General features: G+C 42.4%; 4 protein-coding genes across 7 annotated transcripts; 1 reads left to right on the top strand and 3 right to left on the bottom strand.

Annotated features, from left to right (window-relative positions):
* Nucleotides 1-9: 9 nt before the first annotated feature.
* gspt1 (G1 to S phase transition 1) lies at nucleotides 10-7,016 on the bottom strand. Of its 2 annotated transcripts, XM_052072027.1 has the most exons (14): nucleotides 6,648-6,793; nucleotides 6,355-6,405; nucleotides 5,517-5,782; nucleotides 5,393-5,426; nucleotides 5,099-5,176; nucleotides 4,038-4,218; nucleotides 3,200-3,354; nucleotides 2,828-2,968; nucleotides 2,604-2,697; nucleotides 1,942-2,022; nucleotides 1,500-1,673; nucleotides 1,232-1,321; nucleotides 751-919; nucleotides 10-670 (listed from the first exon to the last, which is right to left on the bottom strand). In XM_052072027.1, the coding sequence occupies exons 3-14, from the start codon at nucleotides 5,749-5,751 to the stop codon at nucleotides 618-620; spliced, it is 1,485 nt and encodes a 494-aa protein (XP_051927987.1). In that variant the 5' UTR covers nucleotides 5,752-5,782; nucleotides 6,355-6,405; nucleotides 6,648-6,793; the 3' UTR covers nucleotides 10-617. The 2 variants fall into 2 exon arrangements, with proteins under 2 accessions (XP_051927987.1, XP_051927986.1); XM_052072026.1 differs by lacking the exon at nucleotides 6,355-6,405 and having other exon boundaries at nucleotides 5,517-5,783; nucleotides 6,648-7,016.
* Nucleotides 7,017-7,166: 150 nt separating this feature from the next.
* Nucleotides 7,167-8,466, bottom strand: dmc1 (DNA meiotic recombinase 1). Its single transcript, XM_052072037.1, has 3 exons — nucleotides 8,361-8,466; nucleotides 7,903-7,976; nucleotides 7,167-7,818 (listed from the first exon to the last, which is right to left on the bottom strand). The coding sequence occupies exons 1-3, from the start codon at nucleotides 8,464-8,466 to the stop codon at nucleotides 7,588-7,590; spliced, it is 411 nt and encodes a 136-aa protein (XP_051927997.1). The 3' UTR covers nucleotides 7,167-7,587.
* Nucleotides 8,467-8,552: 86 nt separating this feature from the next.
* On the bottom strand, nucleotides 8,553-13,593 carry tomm22 (translocase of outer mitochondrial membrane 22 homolog (yeast)). Of its 2 annotated transcripts, XM_052072035.1 has the most exons (5): nucleotides 12,915-13,593; nucleotides 10,633-10,742; nucleotides 10,048-10,166; nucleotides 9,802-9,919; nucleotides 8,553-9,120 (listed from the first exon to the last, which is right to left on the bottom strand). In XM_052072035.1, exons 2-5 carry the CDS (start codon nucleotides 10,720-10,722, stop codon nucleotides 9,046-9,048), a joined length of 402 nt encoding a protein of 133 aa, XP_051927995.1. In that variant the 5' UTR covers nucleotides 10,723-10,742; nucleotides 12,915-13,593; the 3' UTR covers nucleotides 8,553-9,045. The 2 variants fall into 2 exon arrangements, with proteins under 2 accessions (XP_051927995.1, XP_051927994.1); XM_052072034.1 differs by lacking the exon at nucleotides 12,915-13,593 and having other exon boundaries at nucleotides 10,633-10,922.
* On the top strand, nucleotides 12,248-20,452 carry maff (v-maf avian musculoaponeurotic fibrosarcoma oncogene homolog F). Of its 2 annotated transcripts, XM_052072031.1 has the most exons (3): nucleotides 12,252-12,488; nucleotides 16,233-16,322; nucleotides 17,317-20,452. In XM_052072031.1, the coding sequence occupies exons 2-3, from the start codon at nucleotides 16,290-16,292 to the stop codon at nucleotides 17,758-17,760; spliced, it is 477 nt and encodes a 158-aa protein (XP_051927991.1). In that variant the 5' UTR covers nucleotides 12,252-12,488; nucleotides 16,233-16,289; the 3' UTR covers nucleotides 17,761-20,452. The 2 variants fall into 2 exon arrangements, with proteins under 2 accessions (XP_051927992.1, XP_051927991.1); XM_052072032.1 differs by lacking the exon at nucleotides 16,233-16,322 and having other exon boundaries at nucleotides 12,248-12,488.
* Nucleotides 20,453-20,661: the final 209 nt, after the last annotated feature.

Genomic DNA, 20,661 nt, shown 5'->3' on the forward strand with positions numbered 1-20,661 from the left:
AAAAACAAATTTTCACTCAAGCGTCATGATTCATTTATTTTTTCATGTGGCTTTGTTATGCAACAGTTGCATGTTTGTTCGTCCTTGATTTTTCGGAGCAGTGTGAGTGAGGCTAAACAAACTGATGGCACGGCAACATCTAACAAATAAAATGTCCAAGGGACTTCTCTCATTTTTTTTTTTAAATTGGAATTGCACTCATCGAATTTGAATTGTATGATCTTGTTGTTGGTTTTCATAGGGAACAAAATCATCCTGTATTTTTGTTTTTTCCAGACTCAGTAACACTGCATTCACCTCCGTAGTAAAAACGATTGGTATGGCCAGCTGGCAGCGTTTTCAGCCATGTACTGTCGCTACATTAGTGTTATTGCAGAGCTCTCAATATGAGAACACTGGACACTCACACTCTCTCACTGTCGATTGTTCATCATAAAAACTGATCCAGTCTTGTTATTTTCATTTGACGCAATTAATTCCCCTCTTCGCTCCGTTGTTGGAAGTTCTTCTCTTTAGCATAGTTTAGCATAAAGAAAAGAGTCGCTGTTGTGGTTGGCCCGAGCAGCAGTCCTCTTCTGGTTACAAGCAGCATTAGACAACTTGGATTTCTGTTGCATTTAGTCCTTGTCCGGCACCAGCTTCAGCACTTTTCCGATGGCGATGGTTTTGCCTGGTTGGTGGAAAAATAGGTCTCAGAAATAACAATTTGAAAAAGCACAAAGATAAACTTCCAGAGTGGCGTGTCCTTACCTTCATCACGTAGCGTGAATCGCCCCATTTGAGGAAAGTCCTTGAAAGTCTCCATGCAGATGACTCCCGCTGCCCGGAACCTGGCGATACAAACCTGGTCCTGCTTCACGAAGCGCGGACGTGTTTTACTTTTCTCTCCCGTCTTCTTGTCCACCATACAAATTAAGGCCTGCAATCAGGATGCAAATCAAACCAAGATGTTGAGAAACTCACAGGAAAACATTGTGTGTAAACAAACGGCCGATGTTCAGCTTTAGTGTCGTTTGTTGGCGTCTACTTCTTGACGTTATGGATCAACTTTGCCTTTCTCACTACTGCCACCGTCAGGCTAAACGATGCATAACAGAGGGGGCAGCACAATATGTTTTAATATGCACGGCTGTAAGTGCCCTCAATAGGTTGTTTTTTTACAGTCAGAAAACAAAATAGAATAAATATATTTTTTAAATGCTTCAGTTGGGGAGGCTGGGCTGCAACTTACTGAGATTTGCACCTCTTCGATGCAGGTATGGAGGTGAAGAACTGCATTGTAACCGGGACAAATGATTGATTTGTGCTCAATGATGACAATCTGAAATATGAGAGGAGAGATCATTTGCAATTGAAATGACAATCGTGTAGCTGATCAAATTCAAAAAGGGTTGCTGGGCAACCCATTCAGGATTTCTTCTTGCATTTTACTTCATTATGTACTGCTCGTCACCTCAAAACGATGCATGTTGGGAGTGTCATAAACCGATGTATGTCACCTGAGCGTCAAAGGTGCGGCCGGTGTGGCAAAGGTTGTCGGGGCTGCACAAGATGAAACCGGGAAGGATCTCCTCTTCCTCGATGCCCTTGAGCCTCATCTTCAGGTTCTCCCCGGGAGCTGCGTCATCAGTCTCCACCTCATCGCTTAGGAGGCTCAGTACTTCCACTATGTGCTGAAAATACATTTGTTTCCACACAAATAACATGAGACAACCTGATTTTATTCAATCCTATTTTGCCTGCACTCACATTATTATTTGGCAACTTAAAATGTTGCATGTCATATTTACAAATATCAAACATCTGACCTTGACGACCATGAATACCCATATAATGCGCAAGACAGAACGCCCCCCCCCCCGACAGAATTTCACTCTCACAGAAGTCCTTTTAGGAAACATTTTTTCCATACAATTCGACAAGAACAAAAAGACATCTCACCCTGTTTGGCATCATGACCAACTGCTGGGCTTTGCTAATGGTTCCGGATTCCAGCTTCCCGAGAATGACTGTACCCATGTCCTAAAACAATCACATGCACACAACATACAACCGTAAGACAGTTTTTCGATGATGCTCAAAACAAGTCACGTCTATGACGCAACCTTCAAACCAGAGGCCATTGACTGCTGCGCCGTTATCTATTCAACTTGGACAATGAAGATGACGACATCGCAGAGAAAAGACAATACATGTGACTACCCTAATATTTTTGGACCTGATTTTTGCTGTGCTTATTTATTTTGGGCATCAACACTCTTCTCACTTTTTTGTTACTTTGTGCTGATTCTACTTGTGCTTAGTGGACTACGTAAAGGTTGTCTCTTGTATTTGTCAATGCAAGATGTGGATCTTGATAATCATTAGTTTGGGGGAAAAAAAATCACAAAGCAGAGTCACAGTATAAATCACAGACGTCATGATTGTGCAATCAGAGGACTGAGGAATATAGCTATTATAGGAACAGCATTCACACACATAAATTCCAATCCTTTGTGTGTTTGTGCTCGCGTTTTCTTTTGGAGGAGGAAATTGTGTCATTTTTGGCCTCACCTTAACTGGAAACAATCTGACCCATGTTCAAACTTCTTTCACCAGCTCACCTTGTACTTATCTACGATGGGGAGTCTGACCGGCCCGTTGATGGATCTGGTGAAGTTTGGCAAACTATCCAAGTGGGGAATAAATGGCAAACCCCTGGTACAGAACAAAAAAAAAAAAACAAAACAAAAAAATCAAAGTGGTTCTTTCAAACACATTTCCGTTTTCCAGTGAGAGAGAAAAAAGTTTGAATAACTGCAGCCATCACGCCAACAGTCCCACTTACGTGTACCAGGGACATTCAGGTACGGGTTCCTTGAGGTTGGCACCTGTGAGTCCGGAGCAAGGCATAAAGTAGATGTCCTTTTTGGGGTTGAAGCCAACCTTCTTGAGAAATGGCACCAGCTTCTCCTTACACTCTTCATACCTGCAAGTATAGAGGAAACGTCTAAAGAGCCAGCACAAATGTTTCTTTCCGAAAGTCTCAACTGAACATCTCCACTCACATTCATACACTTCACGTCAATGAACCCAATATCGATGTTTGCACAATGTGGGAGGAACTGTGGTGCTAAGCTAACCACAAGCCCACCTCTGTATTGAGAAGTCACGAGTCAAATTTGAACGAGAGCAGCAATCGCACCCACACCACGTTCACCTATCGAGACTCCAGTTGACAGTGGGGTCGTCCATCTTGTTGACCAGGACAATGAGATGTTTGACGCCTGCCGTTTTAGCCAGCATGGCGTGCTCCCGAGTCTGTCCGCCTTTTTCAAAACCCGTCTCAAACTCGCCCTTTCTCGCCGAGATGACCTGACAAAGACCGGGAAGAAATCGGTTGTTAGAAAACAAAAAAAAACAAAAAGCATGCAAGGCGTAACAATACGCCATCTTCCAAAAGCTACCTCAATAACAGCCATGTTTACATTTCTTTTTATTTCTTCATTTCATATTTACAGGCTAAAGGTGTTTTTCACACAAATATTATTCAACTCTGACTTTACTCATGTATAAGCATAGATAGTGATTTTTGAAACTATGACACATTCTGGCTTACATACAGATATGGCTTATGTTGTTACTATAGCAACAGAGCTCCAGTGTAAATTTACGAGTGATGTACTGTTTTACTTTATAAGTGACATCACTGGGTTTCAGTAAGATATATTTTTATAAAGTTTGTGTTGGTGGGGCGGGGGGGACAAAACACAAACATATTTTACGCAGCGGTTAATACTACCATTGGCATCCTTTAAGTGTAAAAGACAAACTGACCACAGGAAGTGGACAAAGCTGCGCTAGCATCCATGCATGAAAATGTACACATCTGATAAAAACGACTTGTCAGAGTTATACCCGAACAAGTTTCTATTAAAGAAGAACTCGACTCAGGGAAGCAGCCGACGGGAGTACGATTTCCCAGAGCGAACGACGGCAGTTGTTCCGCAATCACAAAACATGACATCATTCTGTTCGGAGATTGAAGTCAACCTCACCAGGACAGCCAGATCGGCTTGTGACGCTCCTCCGATCATGTTGGGGACAAAGCTCTTGTGTCCAGGGGCATCCAGGATTGTGAAGTGTTTTTTCTCCGTCTCAAAATATGCCCTTCCCACCTCCACAGTCTTTCCTTTGTCTCGCTCCTCCTGGTTTGTGTCCAGAGCCCACGACAGGTACCTGCAGCCACGAGAATAGTCACTCAAGGTAAATTATCACCGCTGTCGTGCTGAAATCCCGTGTGTCCAAAAATACAAAATTGAATGTTTTCAAAGATGGATACTACTGGTCTGCCTGCCCCTTATCTTACCATGTGGCATAATTGTCCTATATAATAAAAGTCTGGATGTTTTTTTTCCCCTGACAGATGACACGTGAAAATTGTAACGTTAGTTACAATTTTGTGAAAACAGATCCTCGTAATGCTTTGTTGCAGAAGTGAGGTCGGTAGTTGGGAGGTAAGTCCGTATGTTCACCTCATACTTAAGGTGTTAGTCACTTAATTGTATTTATTGTGTTAGGTGTGACGCAAAGAGCTTTAAAAAGTCATTTGGGAGGATGCCTTTTACACACGCGGTGGCTTTTGTGACATACTAAAGACTTTGTTTGGCCGCGAGCTTCCCCTGAGCACAGATTGTCATCGTGAAAGCTGCTGCTAGGATTGTCTCGTTTTAATCAATGACAGGGAAATAAATCGGCAAATGTTGACCTTCTTTGCGGGTAGGGGATCAAATTAGCGATGAAGGGGAGGCTCGTTGAAATTAATGGAGGATGAGTGAGCAAAAAGACAAACAAAGGGGATGTAACAGTTGATATTTGTATAATTTAAGTACCGGTATTTGGATTTACTCCCAATATTTCACGACTCACTTGTGGAGTCATTTAAGTGAAATTTAGGCATCTGTGCTATTTGAGTTGTTTCAAAAATGTAAATACAGCATTAGTAGACTGCGTGCCAATAAAGATGTAGATGAAGTTGATCCATTAAAACACATTCATATAACAATCGGCATTAAATCAGATTTGGACACTTTGAAAATAGAACCCAAGCAGTGCTCACCATGTCTCTCTGTTTTTTTCTTTTGCTTCTCTTTCATATTTTTCCAAAGTTCGTTTTTCCACCATTCCAGTTAAATACCTAAGAGACACACACACACACACAAATATCAACTCGGAATTATCTTACATAATGTGTAATTAAATATCCTGTTGGCTACTACTGCAGGACAGACACTCAGAGAGAGAAAAACATTCAACTCCATGCTGGAATGGATAGCGTGCAGCAAGTGCGAACTGCAGTTTTGCTTTTGTACACAGGTCAAATGTGGAAGATAATTTCGCAATGTTTACTCACATGATTTGCCCACCAATAGTTGATTTTCCAGCATCTGAAGATCAAATAAAAATGATGGTTATCATATTAAACTGTGGTTTTGCAGTCATCATACACCAATGACGATGCCGCGAAGGTTACGCACCCACGTGACCAATGAAGACAACATTCACATGTTCTTTCTTGGGCGCATCTGGCGTTAAAGGCGCCACTTTAGGCATAGGGATCTCCTCCTCTTCCTCTTCCATGATCATCTCATCCTCCTGGCTGTCAGCGTAGGGCGGACAATCCCCCGTCGCGGCCGGGTCCTCCTGTCCGCCGCCGCCCCCGCCTCCGCCCGGCTCGTCGTTCAACTCCCACGTCTCGTCGTCGGCTGCCATGTCTGCCTCTGAGCTGCCGTTCTCAACTGGAGCTGTGAACAAACAAGTCACTGGCTGATTCTGGGACCAACTTTTCTCAAAACTGTTACGTTCTAGTTTTGGTTTGAAATGGAACTCTTCTGACAAACATTGTATGTGAACCATTTGCCTTGGTTCAATAAAGGGTGGGTCTAGTTAATGTAAATCCTCGATGGGCATGAGAATGTCCCCATACTTTGCCCACCTGTGATATAACCAACTGATGTTTAATCTGCTGGGTACAAATTGTCAAAAGTGAAAATCCAAAGTGAGAAACTTGGTCGTGCACCTTAAGCCAATGAAAAGTCTATGTCGGGAAGTGGAGCAGTGAGGTTGCATCATAACATTCACACAAGGCAATGTCTTGTGGTTGCCCAATGCCAGCAATCCAAATAAGGCTCACTATGTGAAACTTGAACAGAGCCCCCTGGCACTCCTGATGAGTTTGACGTTTCAAACATGACTGCGAGAAAATGGGCGCACCCCGGTACTTGACCCGCACACCTCCTGCGTTCACATCACGCGGTTTTGTAACCTGACGACAATCATATTTAGTCGTTATAGTTCATTCATTGTGCCTGCATCGCGACTGTCTGTGCCACCTCTCCATGCTGCTACCAACTGGATCAGGGGTACCTTAAAGTGGAGGAAAAACAAAACTTCTTGAAACGATTATTGATATTAATCGCATAATGCTGGCCACGTTTCAGAAAGTGTGGGAGTAATCACAGTCATGAATGAGCTGTAACCGGTGACGACACGGAGTCGACGTGTTGCAAGTGAGCCACGAGAAACGGGCTAACTCTAGCTGCGTTAGCAAGATAGTTAGCAAGTTAGGCTAAGTTACAAACTGCTTTCTAGCTTTAGTGTTACCTTACCGTCGGAAGGAGGCATTCCGGCAGCGCTGCTTTGAAGGGAGGTAGGCACGAACGCCGGGGCGTTGAGGTTGGGGACAAACGGCTTGGCGTTGACGTTGAGTGCGGCGAAGGCGCACGGGAGAGCCGCCGAGGTGGCCGGGGCCTCGGCGTCTTCTTCCAGCTCCCACGAATCCGGAGCTGTGTCTCTCGGGTCCATCTCTCCTTTTTTTAAGAGAGTTGAGCAATAACCTTTGCCGGTTGAGCTGGGAGATGTTTTGTTGTTCTACTAAAAAAACGCGGTTAGTTACGAGTAGGTTTAAACACTTGACAGCGCTGTTGGTGAACTTCCCATTGCTATGCTGCTTTGACAGGCATATGGAGCGCGCAGCTGACGAGGAGTTACGTTTAGTCGATGTAAGTCTTGTGGCTACCGCTAGAGGTCACCACCGGTCCTCTGCTGGTCGTGATGTCCGGTTTACGACGGAACTCAGCGCCGTACGGCGGTTACGTAACCCGAATGCGTATGTAGGTCGAGTCAAATTGTGTCACATTGAAGACTATCTCAGTTTTATTGTGTAAAATCATTGACAAGGTGACAGATTGAATAAATACACTGGAACATGGAACAAAATTATGAAGTAGTCGTCAAAAATAAATTTTGGAACAGCTAACTTTGCAAACGATGAAATATTTATCTGTTTGTCCAGGGGTGGGAAATTATTTTTTTGCATAGGGCCACATGAGAACCAGAAAATATTATGGAGGGCCGGATCAAAAGGGTGAACTAAGTTCGACATAATATTAATTGGATTTCTTTATTTAAAGGCAGTATTTAGCATTTTTGGCACGTTTTTCAGACTTTAAGAGTACATTATTCCATCGTATCGAACGGGATTTGCTTGATTTGGCGCTACTGCGGGCTTCCGTACCGCCTCCCCGTTACTCCCTATGCTCTGCAACTTCAAGTAACTGTGCCACCTGGCGTTGAAATGCCATTACAAACTATGCAGATTAAAATATACGGTAGCAGCGATAGCATCCACACTCCTATGAAAGAAACGCAGTGCCGGTTCAGACCTTCAGAGATTTTTTTCAGCCTGGAGAGCATCTGGGCCAGTTTCTGCCGCCTCTCTGCCAATTGACCTGGGCCTGGGAAGTAATCTCTGAACAGAGCCACGATGGTGTCAATAATCTAAAGAGCACACATATGAGAAACCTCAACTGGATGAATCACATCATGAAAATTTAAAGCCCAGCACTCATAGTTGCTCCTCACCAAAAGCTTGAAGGCCCCTCTTTCCTCATAAAATTTGGCTGCCACAAAGCCCAATAGCTCTATCTGATGTTCACCTGAAGGAAGAGCAAAAAAAGGACTCCTGTTACTATCAACAAGAGGCATCGAAAATCAGTGTACAGTATCAGAAAATCCCTTAAACGTGGGCCTTATCACTCACTAGTTCGCCTCATGCAGCAGAACCCCCAAAGTTGAGCACCACAAAAGTGGCCGATTATTTGGAGCTCAGACTGTCATGAAAGGGAGATATCTGTAAATCTATTACTTGTCCCTTGATGTGAATGTGAGGATGAATTCTTGCCTTTATGTGCCCATGGAAGGATGTAATCTTGTAATACAGACTGACATTGTTTGCAAATTTTTCCAAAATTCGATCAAAGTAATTAATTCAAATACCCATTCGTCATGGACAACATTTATATTTTGATGTATATTCTTACTCGTACAGGCTTGAGGATGTAGAACATTAAGGACGGCATCGTGGTCCATATTAAACCTCGCAGCAATGTCTCTCACTCTATTGGGGCAACTGCAATCGACATTCATTAAGGGCAATTGAAAAAAAAAAGAGAGGGAAGCAAAAAACACAAAATGTGAACAAAATTGTCAAGGCAACACCCAGCAAGCAGAGCCTCATTAAGATCTCAGAAGCTTCCAAGACATGTTTATTTCCTTTCAACAAAAATGTAATAATGTCAACACATGACTCAGACCAGCATACATATCTTACTCTTACATGCGGAGGAATGATTCAGATCATGGAAGCCATTTCAGAACACAGACAGCTTACTCGGTGTGTAACCTTTAACTGCCCCTTCCTTCACTTTAGCCCATTTTCCTCATTTCCCTTAACACTCAAGTCAGGATGAAAAACGCATTTATACATATATTAAAAAAAAAGATGGAAGCAGTGCTCCTGAAAATCAGTCTCTGCATGTTGTTGGAGGAAGGAGAGACAGTGAAACACATATGTGAAGACCTGTGTGAAGCTTAGGCCTTTTTAAAAATTTGTTTGTTGCAGCAGTTCTTTGCATTTCTGCACAGTCTCTATGTCTCCCCTTGCGGCCACAAGCCCAGCATTATTGTGACAGCACATCCAAGCTTGAAGTGGGCAACGCATGGTCCTCAGATCTTTCCCGGGGCTGAAGGCATCATGCCTGGCATCCCACCAGAGATTCCGGTGTTGGGCCCCAACAAGATCTAAGGAGAAAAATGTTACATGTTAATCGGGTACCATCCATTTCGGTTAGACTCTTAAAAAAAACATGAGGTGGTAACAACATATGGATTTTATTCATGGGTCCCCAAAATGTGGCATACTGAATTAGTTAGCAGTACTTCATTGGTGCCACCAGATGGGGTTATTTTTCTTACCAATTGTCACACGCACAATCACACCGTTTTGGGGGTGGGAGTCTGCCTTGTGCAAATGCCAGGAACCAATTTCATGACCATGACAACCGGAAGGTCGACCAAGCGAATGAATGCTCAGTTTTGCCAATTTAGCAGGTTTGCCACCATATTTAGCAACATCTCTGACAACTAGTCCAAATTAAAAGGTATGATTATGTTATTGAAGCTTTCTAGAGACTGTGAGACTTCCTCCTCGCGGTTTAGGAAGACATTGGTGTCCACACCGCAAATGAATAGAGCATGCGTAAAGCCACTGCCGGCTAACTTAACCATATACACTCCACTTCCCCATCACGCAAGTGCCCATACTGATTCCAATGTATTTTCACTCAAGGCGACAACATTTTATTATGGGGAAGAAAAGCAGATGGCTTTCACACATATTTACACATTTTCAGCTCTGGGTAACGATTAAAATAATCCCATATATTGTCATGTTTAAATGGTTGTTTGCGATGTACAAATCACCTGTCTCTGCTGCTGTAACTGCTGCTGCTCCAGCTGTAGCCGCTCTGTTTCAAACACCACAGGCAACACCAGGATCATGAAGGAAGTTGTTCCCACCCAGAGGGCCGAGCGAGAAAAACTTGAATAGAGCATGATGGAAAGCATCAGAACCCATGGCATTTGAACGTGAAAAAAAATGAACAATGATGCAAGGATAAACCCGACGACTGTCGATGGGCTTGACTACAAAAATGGAAGCAAATATACCTGTAAAACTTCTTGGCCAGTGAGACCGAACACTGTGCTGAGAACTCAGCAGCTGTGCGGACGGTGTCAGGAAACATCTCTGTCAGGCCCCACAACCTCTCTACCAGGGTCTCATCAAGCTGAAAGAAAAACACACCCAACAGAGTCACATATTACCTCACCCAAGTCTTATTTCCGTTTTATTTGATGTGTAACAAAATATCCTAAAATACTCATTAATTGGACTTCACTTGGCCCAAGAATGATTGCTGTCGATTCTTCATTCATTTAACTAAGCCTCAGACGGATAATGGCAAGTAGAAAAATTGTGTGCTCTCCCATTAGATGGCAATTAACGTGTTCATCCTCTTTCCATGACATTTTAATCGGTGGTGTGACGTAGGGTTTTTTGGTCATTAAGAAATATCGTTTATGCCTTGGTTGAGTAAAGTTTAGGAACGTAGCTTAGTCTGATTCTCAAGAAGTGAGCTAGCTACTTAGCTTGACTGCAGAGTTACTCCTGCTTTAGATCAAAACTCCAAACAAATAAATGCAACTTTGTTTCATAAATAAGTTAAACATGAAACAGAGTGATTGGGAACCCACATCATCGTCATCGTCGTCGTCGATTTCGTCCTCAGGTGGCCGGGTAGCCACCGGGCCCGCAGCCGGGGAAAGCTCCTCGATTCCGGCCATGTGTTCGCTCTTCTGTCACGCTACAAAAATGTCTCGTCGGTCAAGCAGCGCGCAATGCAACCGAGCTCGACAAACAACACAACGATGTCGATTGTTCAATAACAAATTGTAACAGCTAATGCTACAACTAATGCTAGCAAACGTGCATCTATGAGACTCTGAGGTCACCTGTGGAACGCATGCGTGTGTGCACGTCATTTTCGCTGACGTCAGCTGACAAGGTCATTTGGTACGTCGGCCAAATAAAGCAGCGCTCTCTAGCGTCTGGGTGACTTAATGCAACCACTGATGATGTTTTGAACTGACCAAAAATAACTTGTTTTCGCTAAACCAGTTCCCTTATGGAACATCGGCTGTGCATGGATCCAAAACACGTTAAAGCATTTAGCTCTATCCTGAGTGTAAACAGTACCCTGACCAAGGTACACGGTGTGAATATGTCGCATTGTACTCAATAGGAACACATTTTTAGACAAAGTATACAGTATAATAGTATCTTAGGCCGTGTCGACCCAATACGGTTACGACACTCTTTGATGTTTAACTACACGATACTCCACACTGAGAATTTAAACATGATCATTAAAGTCATGTAATACATGTTCCATTAATGTAGCCATTTCCCCTAAAATTGTTTGTTTAAAATAGATTTGTTGTTGTGTTCTTAGAACATTTGTTAAAATTAACACGATGAAAGCGTGAGTAAAAATAAAACATTATGTACTGTGCATATCTATTTTACTAAGCTTTTGTCATCATGTCATCATTTCAAACGTGGTTCTAAACTAAACAATAAAGTGTTTATTTTACCATTGCTATATTTTAGTTTATTTTAAAAATATTTTGTAATTAATATTTAAGGATCCTATTTATTATTGATGCATTAATTTTATTTCATGAATTGTTCATTTTAATTAGATTTTTTTTAACATAAAAAATATACAAATAAAATAATGCGCGTTTTTTTACTAATATTGGAAAATGTATTATTCAAAACCAATGAAAACATGAGTACAATAAAGCATTCTTGTTTTCGCATTCATTTCATTTTAAAATAAGTTAAATCAACAATATGAAATTTATCTCTCATATCCTATTTCAATATTTAGAAATAAATGTTTTTCAAATAATTACTCGCGCCAAATCAATGAACCGATTGTTTGAATTAAACTAAAAATAGAATAAAAAACGACCTTTTAGTTAATTTTAGGGGGGAAACGAATGACCTGGTTTATCTCTCTGTCTGTTTGAAAAATTTCAAAAGTTTGCAAAGCGTGGCACGACTCCTTGACATGACCAAAACGATAACAAGCTGTAAAATATGAACTTGACAAAGTTACGCAACATTTACTTAACCTCTCACACTTGTCTGATGTTGAAAGCATGTTTGACTTTTCTACGTTCACGTAAATAGCCAGTGTTTTTATTCCTGTTTTTAAGAGGGATGCAGGGATTCCTTGTTTACATCCTCGCAGAGTACGCGGAGGGGCGGACGTAACTCCGCCCTCATTCTTTGACCCTGACGTCATTGTCGCTTGTTTTTTTTCTTCTCTTTTTTTATGAATGAAAGAATCCCACCTCAGAGAGCAGCGAAGTCATTCCGGGAAAAGGCGGACTGACATTTTGTCGCTTCGAGGCAGTGGTGAAATTGTCACATTTCAGAACTACGCAGCCACTGAATAGTTTTTTTGCGAGTCGATCCCAACAAGAACTTAACCCCGGAGGAAGCGTAATCATCGGGAATTCGCTAAACAACCCAAGGACAAGTGAGTGGGCAGCTGTTTACTTTAATCTTTCGTAGCCGACACCACTGATGCTAAAGATGCTAATAGCTCGAATTACTAGCACGTTCAAAACAGCGTGGGTGATGTATATTCTCTGTCGCTAATAATAATATTAAATCGCGCTATTAGCCGAACAATTTGGATTTCGTAATGGGTGTAATTACTCGCTTCAGCATATGTAATAACATCACCGTTTTACAGTCATGCTAAAATGGATGTCGAATACATCTCCTCTGGCTGTTTACTACCCTAAACTGGCCAGCTCGTCTGCCATACAGAAGGAAGTGGAAATGAAAATATTTTCTATTGAATCGTTTATATACGAGGCATTGCTAGCGTTTTAAAATAGTGTCGCTGTTGCGTGGCGACGTTGCGTTCGCTTGTTGCTCTCGGGTTCGGTAAACTTACATGTAAAACCTAACAGCTCTCTTCTTAGGTGGTATTTTTAGCCGAGCATATGCGCGGATATCCCGTAGTCTTGTGACAAATATAGCAACGGATCACGGTCTAGTTTTGCTTGGATTGTTGACTGGTCGAGGCCGGTTTAGCTTTTAGCGGGGCGATTGGTGTATTGCTGAATCACCATGACTTTACGAAACGACAGTTTACAGTCCACACCGGCTGTTGGGACGCCTTATGCGGTTGCGGCCACTTCATGCCCCACGCTTTTCGGGAAATTCCAGCAACTGTATGCAAAATTACAGAGCGTTGCGGGTTTCATATTATAAACAGTAGTCGTTCCTTATGTTGGAAGCCCACACGTGCTCTGAGCTCGTCCACCGTTGAGGGAAATGGCCTTAAGCCGAATTGACTGAATTTCTGCCTCCAAGTAGTGTTCGCTAATGTACTTGGAATGTGGTGTAAAACGACACCAAACGCCAGCAGGTTAGTTCAGGTAAACACCAAATGAGCGACGAGATCTTTCATAAAGAAAGAAAGAAAATGAAAGTGAATAAAAGAATCAAATAAATCATTATCATACTTGCTGGAGAAAGTACAGGGTGTCCATTCAGACCTTTCACAATGTGATTCATTACAAAAGCAAACGAATAGTGTAGAATAAACCGAGACAGACACTGCCCTTGTCTCTATAAATTTCTTGTGCACTGCATGAATTATGTAGATTGGATGTCTTCTATATTTAATCCTGTAGTTTCGCAGCGTTTACATACCAAATTAGGTTTGGTGGCCTTTACTTGAGCCTTTTAGATTTCATGTCCATCCGAACCTATTGGATTGCCAGGAACACACAAATGTAATATGATTAAAAACTTATAATGATAATCGCTGAGTATATTGAATCCGTACAACAAGGTGCGTCAGAAAAGTTCAGGATATTTCAATTCCAAAACTACAACTACCGCACTCTTCAAGCCTTCTGTCCCTAATGCCCTCCTGGGGAGATCTGCCGCAGCTCCGTTCTCACGGGCCTCATGATGTCATTAACATTTTCAAAACGGACACCATTGAAGACCTCCTGTATCTTAAAAAACAAGGGGGGCTGGGGGGTCAGACACAGTGTGGGCGAGTGGGGAGATTACTGCAGCACGGTGATTTTCCTTTCTGCCAGGAACTGTCAGATGCTCGGGGCATTGTGAGCAGCCACGAGGCACAATCCCAGAATTTTTCTGACACACCTTGTTGAACAAATCTAATTGAGATACCTCATCGCGTACTTTATGAGGATCGAAGTGCTTACTGAGGTGAAATAACGGAAGGTCAACATCAAGGAAGTGTGCGCTGACAATTCTTTCACACGAAGCACACTTCCTTCTCTGCTCAACATGAGAGAGAAAAAAAATTAACCGCCTCACACAATGAAAGGTATTGTCGCCATGCCGCAGACACTGTTGTGTCGCCATGCTGCAGACACCGTTGCCACTATAGGCCTGCGTGCTTTTTCTAGCCCCGGCATAAAACCCCTCGTTAAAGTCATCGTGACAGTGACCCGACATAACCAGCAAGCCGACCCCCACCCGAAAACAACTGACCTTAAGAGGAATGTAGGAAGTCACACACGGCCTGTGTGGACTTAATGTTAGATAAGACGATAACGTTTCTAAATAGAGCTGCTCAAAGACGCCGCGAGGTTAAACAAACCCTTCTGCTAATGTAAGCATGAGTTCCATGTTACCCAAATGCCCATACTTAGTTTGAGTTTGGCTTATTCTATTTTGGTTAACGCAACAAAGTGGTAGCATTTGTCCCGTCATCATTCGGAAATATTTGTGGTGTGAAATCTGTCAAGACTGTACTAATTTTCATTTTGTTTAATAAGTCTTAAATGACTCTGTGGTTTAATGTTTGATTTCACACTTCTTATAGCGGTGCGTTGAGTTTAATTTGATCTGTCATTTTCTTCTGGAAAAAAAAACAACAGTATTGTACAATACACACTTTTTGCATCACGATTTCGTGCTGCAGTGATCACTGCAATTATGCCACAAGAGGGCAGCATAATACAGACATAAATAATTCACTTCGGAGTTTTACACCTAATTGACTCGGTAAGCTGCATTTCGTTTTGCAGAGGATAAAGAATATAGCCCGAGAATTTTTTTTATATTGTCTGTCTACATGTGTTGCCGCACCATTTGTGCTCAAATATCTGTTGCCTAAAGCGTCTTAACTTCCGCAACACTGGTGTTAGTGTCGTGAGCCAGTTTGTGTCATTTTGCATTATGCATTAGCAATTAGCATTAGACCGTTTGGGTCGCGGCTAAGCTGGAGAATTCCAGCTGACTCTGGCGTAGGAGCAGAGGAGACACCAAACTGGATACCAGCCAATCATAGTGCACAAATCGAAAAGCAAAACAATTAATCGTCACATTCACTCTTTTTAAGAGTCTTCGGGGGGGTGGGGGGGGGGGAGCTCACATGATTCCCGGACGTCAGAATGCTGAGGCAGACGTGCCAAATACTCGTGCCACCATAATGCTCTGCAAACACATGGCCCATAAAGGAATAAAGATCAGTTGGCAGAGAAGCAAGGATGTCAAGTCATCTACGATTAAACACAGCGCACTGTTGGGATTACAATATACAACCAAAATGTTTTCCTTGGAAATGTATTCATTTATTCTCAACAGTTTTGCATTTTTCTTTCTCAATCTCTTGACATATATATTTGTCAGCACACTTACGTGCTGTTGATGTCGTGTTTTGTAAGGGCTACGCAATTGTGGTGTTAAGTGCAAGAAAAAATCATTTTCATCCTGATGTTGAATTGAAACGTACCACAGCGAAATCACATTTTACTGCAGCGGCAGGCGCCAAGCGTACGCTTTTGGACAGTTGGTAGTGTGTTGACAGGAGGAAGTGTTGCTTAGGACACCTGCTTTGAGCAAGCAAAAGGCCAAAAAGCCATGGTAACTTCCCCCTTGCCGCACTAAACAGCCAACAAAGGGGCCTGTCACTTTCTCACACACACGCGCGCACACACACACACACCCTCTGATATCAAACCACGGAATTAGACAAGAGCGCGCGTGGAGGGAGGAATGAGAGCTGTGCGCCTTTCTTCTCCTTTTCTCTGACTTGCATGACCGGCGATCTTGTGAGCGGACGTAAATGTCAGGCTAGATATGAACCAAAACGGCGTGATGCTCTGACTCGCATGTGATCACTTACTTAAAAACAGAAAACAAACACAAAAAAAACCCCCTCCACTCATTCACACGCGCACACACACACATTTTTTTCTGAATGCTGTTTGTTTCTTCTCAGAGAATCTGTGCTGACTGGTTCTTGGGGGCGGGGGGGTAACCCGAGGAGAGTGGGATCATGACGACAGAAAGAAACAGCAAAGCCCTGAAGGTAACACGCGCAAGCATGAAACGGTTTGAGCGCATTCTATTTTGATTTTACCCCCCCTCCCCAACCAAATGCAAAATCAGGGATTTTGAGTAAGGCCGACCAATCTGGATTTTTTTTAAAGTCCGGTGCCGATTCAGATAATTGGCAGAAATACAATTTCGACAACCTGTTAATGGTCCGATCGATTTAAAAAGTATAGAAAGTGAATAATTTCCTTTTGCGTCAACTTCACTCTTGTACACGTCTGAATTGCGGGGAAAGCATTTGACCGTTTTCCAATATTTTGTCTTTCTTGTATTTGTTTAACTTTAAATAGAGAGAAAAATCAGATGAATGATTGAGAATTTTTTTGGGGTGGGGGTGCGCTAGGGTGTTGAATGTTAATTATCTTTGTCTAATGATGTAATGTGTTAACGTGTAAAAAAAAGGGACAATATGGGGGCAATTTTACAAAAGCTATTTATGAAACCTTACTGTTGGTGCGCACATTGCAGTGCTTTGAACTCTGGAAACTGCGAACAAAATCTCTTTTCAAAAATCAGCCGAATAAACAATAAAAACAATTGAATCCTTCAGCACAATACAGTAAAACCCGTTAGTGATGGTGATACTTTCCAGACCAGCACAATAATTGAAAAACTGCAGTAGAGACCATTTCAAAATGTTTCTACCTATTTTACAAAATACTCCCTTTAAACACATTCAAACCAATTAAAACACAACTCCATTGTAAACTTCAAATGCGGAAAAAAACCCCCAAAATATTGTGCCAAGGTCACCTTGGTTCAAGATTTGGACCCACCTAAGAGTAAGAACTATCAATCATGAAGAGTTAACACGACTAATAAACGGGTAACCAGATTATCAGTAAAGCTGTTGCAAGCGTGTTAGGAAAACAAGCCGACATTCATTATTTTTTTTTTAGTGTGTCAGGTGTGTGTGTGTTTTTTTTCACCCACTTGCATTTTCTGTCGTCATCCTTCCACTCATTCAGGTGAAGCAGGAATGTGGTGAGAACGTACCCTTCCTGTCAGACAGCGAACTCATGTCGCTGTCAGTGCGGGAGCTCAACCTGCATTTGCGGGGCATGTCCCGCGAGGAGATCCAGAAGCTGAAGCAGCGCAGACGCACCTTGAAAAACCGGGGCTATGCCGCCAGCTGCCGGGTCAAGCGAGTGTCCCAGCGCGAAGCTCTGGAACAGCAGAAGATGGAGCTCCAGAGGGAAGTGGACCGGTTGGGGGCCGAGAACGCCGGCATGAGGAAAGAGCTGGAGGGCCTGGGCGCTCGCCTGGCCGCGCTGCAGAGGTTCGCTAGGGGCCTGGAAGCCGGCGGGGGCAACCTGTTGGCCACCGCGCCGCGCCTAAACACTGCCTCTGTCATCACCATCGTCAAGAGTCCGGCGCAGGCTCCGCCGCAGAGGGACCACGAATCTCCCTAGGCTCTATAAACTTACTGATGGGTCTTGAGACATACACACACGTACGTAGACATCCGCAAACATACACAAGAACAATATTGGTAGGATGAGACAAAAAAAAAAGAAAAAACATCAGTGCTGTACCCACATGCAGGAGTTATCATGGTGCGACATCATGAAGGACCAGTCGAGCTTCTTTCTCAGTTGAAGTGCTTGCTACCTAGTAATTGGCGAACATTCACTTTTTTTTGCGTGGTTAGAATGTACAGTACTGTGCAAAAGTCTGAAGCCGATCACCCTCGCCCTTCAATGACATTCCCTACCACCAGGGGTCGCCAACCTTTTTGAAAGAGTTATTTCTTGGGTATTGATCATCACAAAGGGCTCCCAGTTTGATACGCACTTCTGAAATCTCAAATTACACCGGTCATTTTAGTCCAAGATGACTTTTTGTCTTGTAGTGTATTTTTGATGCTGATTTCAAATGTATCTTTACTTTTTTCAGGTTTTTGAAATATTTTGATATTTTGTTTTTAAGCTTGACCTAGAAATTAACGACAATTCGAGACAGAAGTACATCAATATAAAAGATTTTATTTCACAAAACAAAATTCAAAAATTAATTTTTTTACATTTTCAAACAATTTGTATAATATTCCTCGAAAATCACAATGTCCCAATCATTGGTTGGCTTTTTGGCGTCACGCAGTGACCCCTGCATGACACTCTTTTTGACAGGGTAGAATATTACAGAGGAAAGTAGTACAATGAACATACAAAAATCTGTGTTTTGGGGTTTCCATATTCCATTTTTAACTTAAAAAAAAAAATCACAGAATTGTGATTTGGCCGAAACTGGCTTTGGTGGGATACTGGCGCTGAAGTGACCTTTACTGCTATTGTGAGGCATCTATTGCGGGTGGTGTCAAATACTTGCAGATGTTCGCTATTTTACTCCTGTAAATGGAAAACGTAATTCTTTGAACCATGTTTCAATCAACCGCTAAATTACAATGCAACTAGATGGTATTGATGTTACTACTAAATCCTGCACTGCGTAGCCGACGTGCTAACCAGTCGACCGCCGTCCCGCCCAACCCCCTTTAATCCCAATTTTGACAAATGAAAATTGAAACAAGGGCATTATGGCAATGCCGAAAACAAGACTTTTCCATAGTACTGTACACCGGTCAAACTAACTGAAGCCAAGCGTTGCTGACTGTTAGCAGCTCAAGCACAATCCGACCGTCACCGGTGCTGTTTTAATGCGACCGAAAGGGCGAAGCTTCCTCCGCTTCTGCTTTTTGGGAACGTGACCAAAAATAAAACAAAAAGAAAAAAAAGCCACCAAAACTTTGCAGTTAAGCCCCCACCCTCGTGGTTCTACAAACTTCTGCATTCCAGGTTATTTTTGTTTTCTTTTACTGCTACCCTTAATGGCAAAACAGGGTCGTGGGGAGGCTTATATGTCCCGTAACATGTATTCAAAGCAGAATATATTTACAATTGTCGCTGGGTTGATTTTTTTTTTTTTGGAACTCCTGCTTGAGGATGACTCGATGTTCAGGGTTTGTACACCGACACAGTGCCTTCAGTGCGTGTGGGAGGTATCAAACCAAAACTGCTGACCGTCCATCACACTTTTTTTTTCTGTCTTAGCTATACTAGCATACGACGTACTCGCCCGATAGTTCCGACCGTGCAGTAACGATTCTACTACGCGTTTGCAGTGTGGCTCGCCCGCCGCCGGTGGGACCGGCTGAAAGCCCCCCCTCGGGCGAACGAGGACTGCTCGACTCCCCAACACACTGTTGGTCTTTTTGTTTAGCTCAAAACACGGCGACTCACTCCGCCCACATTCCTCTTTACGTGTTCTTATTTGTAATGTTTGTATGTGCCGTCAATACGCCAATGTTGAGTGACATTTATCAGAGATATATTCTATATTTTATTTGTATTTAAAAGTAGATATTTTGACAAGACAAGCTAACTGAGTGCTGTGACGTCATGTATGTTTTCAGTACTTCCATAGTTTCGGGGGGGGGGGTGGTGATATTTTCATGTCTAATTGTATTGTGTGACAACGATTCCTACTTCACGAAATGTTTAATTATTAGCGATGTAGAAATATGCTCAAAGCCATTGGACATGTTGCTGTGTGATGATTCGTGCACGTGTGTTTTTTGCCATATTTGTACTGGATTGCCATAGTGGATTCTTGGAGGGATTATTATTATTTTTTTTACTTTGGTGTGTTATTCATGTGGAAAAATGCGAAAGGCTGAGCTGAAAGAGAGAGGAAGAGAAATGAGGAAGGGAGAGATCGGGAGATGGACGAATGATGGAAAAAGAAAGTGATAAAGAAAAGATGGGGAAAACTGAGTGGTGAAGCGTGTTCACTTGAAAAACCTGCATAGAGATGAGTTAATACAATTTTATCGGCGGACGTCATGACACAATTAGATTCGTGTTGAAAAATAATTCAAATATACGAAGCTTATATTTAGTTCTATGAATATGTGTGGTTATTCCCCAAAAAAGCATTTATTATCTGTATGTCTCACCTCTTGTCAAATTGTGCTGGACGTTTTGTGATACTTGCAAAACAAAAATGGTCTTTGTATTTATTGTACTTTTTCTATTGTGAAAATTGAAGTACATCATCTATTTTATATATTAATTATAATAAATGTTGTACATATTGTACATAAAACCGTGTGGTTTTCTGGTTGCTGACCGAGAAGTGAAGGAAGAGGTTTGACGCAACGGATGTGTTGTGTGTAGATAAGGCTGGGGTTAGATGGAGGTCGGTTAAGACCGTTATTTAAATGAAAAAAAACATGTTCACTGGACACTTCTTTTGGTGCATCGACACATTTTAGTAAGGTCCACCCACATCCCTGCCAAGTCATGGAAGACTGG

Source organism: Hippocampus zosterae, chromosome 7 (genome assembly GCF_025434085.1).
Source record: "Hippocampus zosterae strain Florida chromosome 7, ASM2543408v3, whole genome shotgun sequence".
Lineage (NCBI taxonomy): Eukaryota > Metazoa > Chordata > Actinopteri > Syngnathiformes > Syngnathidae > Hippocampus > Hippocampus zosterae.

Bases quoted from the DNA above. Each gene is read 5' to 3' on its own strand.
- dmc1 (XM_052072037.1), bottom strand. From the start codon at position 8,466: ATGAATGTCGATTGCAGTTGCCCCAATAGAGTGAGAGACATTGCTGCG. The intron at 7,977-8,360 runs GTAAGAATATAC...CTCTTCCTTCAG, and splicing joins ACATCCTCAAGCCTGTACGA to GTGAACATCAGATAGAGCTA. The intron at 7,819-7,902 runs GTGAGGAGCAAC...TGTGCTCTTTAG, and splicing joins GAGGGGCCTTCAAGCTTTTG to ATTATTGACACCATCGTGGC.
- maff (XM_052072031.1), top strand. From the start codon at position 16,290: ATGACGACAGAAAGAAACAGCAAAGCCCTGAAG. The intron at 16,323-17,316 runs GTAACACGCGCA...CCACTCATTCAG, and splicing joins GAAACAGCAAAGCCCTGAAG to GTGAAGCAGGAATGTGGTGA.
- gspt1 (XM_052072026.1), bottom strand. From the start codon at position 6,843: ATGGACCCGAGAGACACAGCTCCGGATTCGTGGGAGCTGGAAGAAGAC. The intron at 5,784-6,647 runs GTAAGGTAACAC...GTTTGTTCACAG, and splicing joins CGGAATGCCTCCTTCCGACG to CTCCAGTTGAGAACGGCAGC. The intron at 1,322-1,499 runs GTGACATACATC...CTCATATTTCAG, and splicing joins GCCGCACCTTTGACGCTCAG to ATTGTCATCATTGAGCACAA.
- tomm22 (XM_052072035.1), bottom strand. From the start codon at position 10,722: ATGGCCGGAATCGAGGAGCTTTCCCCGGCTGCGGGCCCGGTGGCTACC. The intron at 10,167-10,632 runs GTGGGTTCCCAA...TTTTTCTTTCAG, and splicing joins ACGACGACGATGACGATGAT to CTTGATGAGACCCTGGTAGA. The intron at 9,920-10,047 runs GTATATTTGCTT...GCTCTATTCAAG, and splicing joins CTGGCCAAGAAGTTTTACAG to TTTTTCTCGCTCGGCCCTCT.